We start from the raw sequence: 3,552 nt of genomic DNA on the forward strand, positions 1-3,552 counted from the left end.
GGGGGGCACATTATTTCTGTTACTTCTACTAGAAGGACAGTTATCATTCTAAGCATTTGTTTTCTGTGTAATCCGATCTGTGTTCATTAACTTTCTCATGTTTGCCAATACAACTTCGTTAATCTGACGACTTGTTGGTGACTTTTTAAGGAGACGTTGTTGCTTTCCCCGGCAGATTGAAGTGCTGCCTTCTCTCCAGAAGCCCAAAAAGATCACAATGATTGGCAGTGACGGCAAGCGATACGTGATGATGTGCAAACCAAAGGTACTCGTCTGCTGTCCTTTTTTGACTTTTGCTTTTTGTTTGTGTGAAACCTGGGCTCAGGGAACCAGTAGAAGTGTGTGTGTGTGTTTGAGGGGGGACTTCTGTTGACTCAATGCTAGCACTCTTATGTCCATAGATGTTGCAAGAAGTGGTACTCAAAAACAATTGACAGCACTGCTTGTGAGGTAAATACACAGAGATATTGATTTTCTGGATTAAATGGGAATATCAGATTTTCCGGATTAACTGGGAAATACAGATTTCTGAGATTGTCCAGATTCAGTGCAACTTTAGGTATATCATTGCACTTTATATGAAGATCTATATATAATATGATTCCTAAATTATAAGTCCCAGGGCGCATGGTTGAGCGGGGTCTGAAATGTTCCAGATTTTTTTTTTCATAGCCAGTTGGCACTTCTGAACGCGAGAATGTAGCATTCTTTACATTCTTAGCTTTCGATGTGGCTTTTTGTAAGTACAAATGTACCATGTATTCTTGCCTATAACATAACGTCTCTTATAGTGGGGGGGATAAGCTTTGACTCCCATGTCGGCCCATTTTTGTATGTTGTGTAATAAACTATAAATCTATTGTTGATATCTCTGATTTATTATGGTGACTTTCACCACTAAGAGCCTCAGGGGGTTATCATGGCCTAGAGGTTAAGGTGTTTGCCTCTCATTCAAAGGTTCTGGGTTCTGGGGTCCCGTGTGCAAGTTGTGCCCGTTAAAGATCCCTTGGTGGTCCAAAAATTGATAAGAGTAGGCTTGGTCGCCACCCGCGAAAAATTCAAAATTTCCTTCCAACTGAAAATGTTCAATGTGTCCCGCGCGTTCATATGACCTTATGCAGTTGCGAGGGCCGTAAAACACTCACCCAAAAATTTTTTTTTTAAAAATAAGAGCCTCACTGGTGAGTGGTCAATAATGAGTCCAGGTGTTTCTAGTAAAAGAAGAATCTTTCTTACATTCTGCTTGACTTTGTTCATTTCTACATTTGCAGGATGATTTGAGGAAGGATTGCCGTCTGATGGAGTTTAACGCAATTATCAACAAATTCCTACGCAGAGATGCAGAGTCCAGGAAACGGCGTTTGTTGATCAGAACTTATGTATGTGTGTATTATTATGAACATTAAAGTTTAATTAGGTTTGCTAATTTTGAAAAATGCGCAAATTCGGTACTCCTCGAAACTGAGAATATACGCTTTTGGAATAGTGGAAGGTACAAGCGCTGCTGAAAATATATGCGCATGGGGCTGGAAGGGTTATGAGTATAGGGCTTCTTGAATTAGAAATGCTGAAGTCAAGAGAGAAGCCTGTGTAAAGCACATAAGGAAATTATGCTTTTTAATGCTCAAAATGTGGCAAACTGGTTTCTGCCCAAACTGGTGTCGTTGGCCATAGCAGAAGCCACAAATCATTGTAATCCTATTTCTTCAAGTGCTCTTTAACTATGTTAATTTTTTGTTTGTTTGTTGGGGGGGGGGGGGGGGGGGGTCAGACTGCAAAACAGGAGCTACAAATCATCTTACTCCTTATTTCATTTATTTTTCTTTAACTATTTTGGCTTTTTTTGTCTTGTTTTTTCAGACTGTGACACCCCTCAATGAAGAGTGTGGGCTGATAGAGTGGGTGAACAACACCACGGGTCTACGTCACATCCTTGTGAAACTGTACAAGGAGAAGGGGCTGTATATGTCTGGGAAAGAGCTGAAGGCTCTGATGCCTTCCCTACACTCCTCTCTAGAGTAAGTCTCTGTCTCTCTCCCTCTCTCTCCCTCTCTCTCCCTCTCTCTCTCCCTCTCTCTCTCTCTCTCTCTCTCTCTCTCTCTCTCTCTCTCTCTCTCTCTCCCCCCCTCCCTCCCTACTAAAAATGTTTAATGTGTCCTGCGCACTCATATGACCTTGTGCAGTTGCGAGCACCGTAAAACATTTACAACCCCCCTCCTCAAAACGAAAACGAAAACAAAAAGGACCCCCCCCAAAAAACAAACAAACAAACAAACAAAACAAGAAAACTCAAGAGATGTAGAAGAGGATTAGTTAGTAAAATTTGTCTCCGTTCCAGAGTCTGTTTCTCATTTTTGTTTTGTTTGTCTTTTCAGGACAAAAATGACGATCTACAAGGAGAAACTGCTGCCTCGTCACCCTCAGATGCTGCCGGAATGGTTCATGAGGACATTTCCCGACCCCACGTCATGGTAATAGTTCTAGATATTTTACACCCACATTGACACTATTTAGATCATTAAAGAGAGAGCCTTGCGACGAATTTCTGAGTCCTGGCCTTTTGAGCAAATGGGTTGTGTACGCCTGAGCTCCCGGGTGGTTGAAGGGTGTCACTTGTACATCCTACTTCTTTTCTTTTCTTCTATTGTTTTTTGTCTTACTTTTTCCTGGCATTTAATTATTATCATTATTCTATGAATATGCTTCTATTTCCCTGCATGAAATGACCCTATTTTGTCAATGTACTTCTCTTTACAAATAAACACCGAAGTTCCTTTTTTGTTGGCCAGGTACAGTGCGAGAGTGTCGTACGCCAGAACGGCTGCTGTGATGAGCATCGTGGGATACATCCTGGGTCTGGGCGATCGGCATGGAGAAAACATTCTCTTTGACTCTCACACAGGGGACTGTGTGCATGTGGACTTCAACTGTCTCTTCAACAAGGTCTCTGTACATAATGACTAAATCTTTTATGCCTCCACCGACATAATTTAGATCAGAGGTCTCAAACTTGAACCACCTGGTGGGGCCGCTGGAAGTAGGGTCTTGGTGAGCCAGGGCCACGTCAAGTATTCCTCTACCCCCCAGGGCAGTGCCACTGACTGAAGTGTCTTTAGGCCATTCCCAAAGGGGGGACATTTCTCATTCTAATGCACAATAGAATTGATCCAACAAAGTCATGCTCATAACTGTGCCTGAACTACAACAGGGAACTGCTGCTTTTTCTTTCGTAATCCTTATTATTGTCATTTTCCTCTACTTCTCTTGTATGTTTGTCACACTCTTGTGCCCCGCTATTCCCGGGTTGCCTTGATAGTCCAAGCAGACTATGTGCTGTTGAAGCTAGAGGGGTGAGCAGGGTAAATCTGATTCCCTATAAGGACTTCTCTGTTGACATCCACCCCTTGGTGCTCATACGACCTTGTGCAGTTGCGAGCGCCGTAAAACCTCTACTAAAACTAAAACAAGTATTCCTCACAAAAATGGTTTGAAGTAGGCCAGGGCAAGATCGACGACAAAAAGACTCGAGGCCTCGATCCCAAAACTGAAAAA

General features: G+C 42.5%; 1 protein-coding gene across 1 annotated transcript in view; it reads left to right on the forward strand.

Annotated features, from left to right (window-relative positions):
• LOC101856065 (serine/threonine-protein kinase ATR) overlaps nt 1-3,552 on the forward strand; it is a gene marked incomplete in the record, with an annotated part of 74,155 nt that overhangs the window by 63,235 nt on the left and 7,368 nt on the right. The window contains 5 exon segments of the mRNA XM_013081704.2: nt 176-265; nt 1,272-1,379; nt 1,861-2,018; nt 2,376-2,471; nt 2,790-2,943. Of these exon segments, the coding sequence (XP_012937158.1) occupies nt 176-265; nt 1,272-1,379; nt 1,861-2,018; nt 2,376-2,471; nt 2,790-2,943 (606 nt within the window).

The sequence above is a fragment of the Aplysia californica genome, unplaced genomic scaffold (genome assembly GCF_000002075.1).
Source record: "Aplysia californica isolate F4 #8 unplaced genomic scaffold, AplCal3.0 scaffold00007, whole genome shotgun sequence".
NCBI lineage: Eukaryota > Metazoa > Mollusca > Gastropoda > Aplysiida > Aplysiidae > Aplysia > Aplysia californica.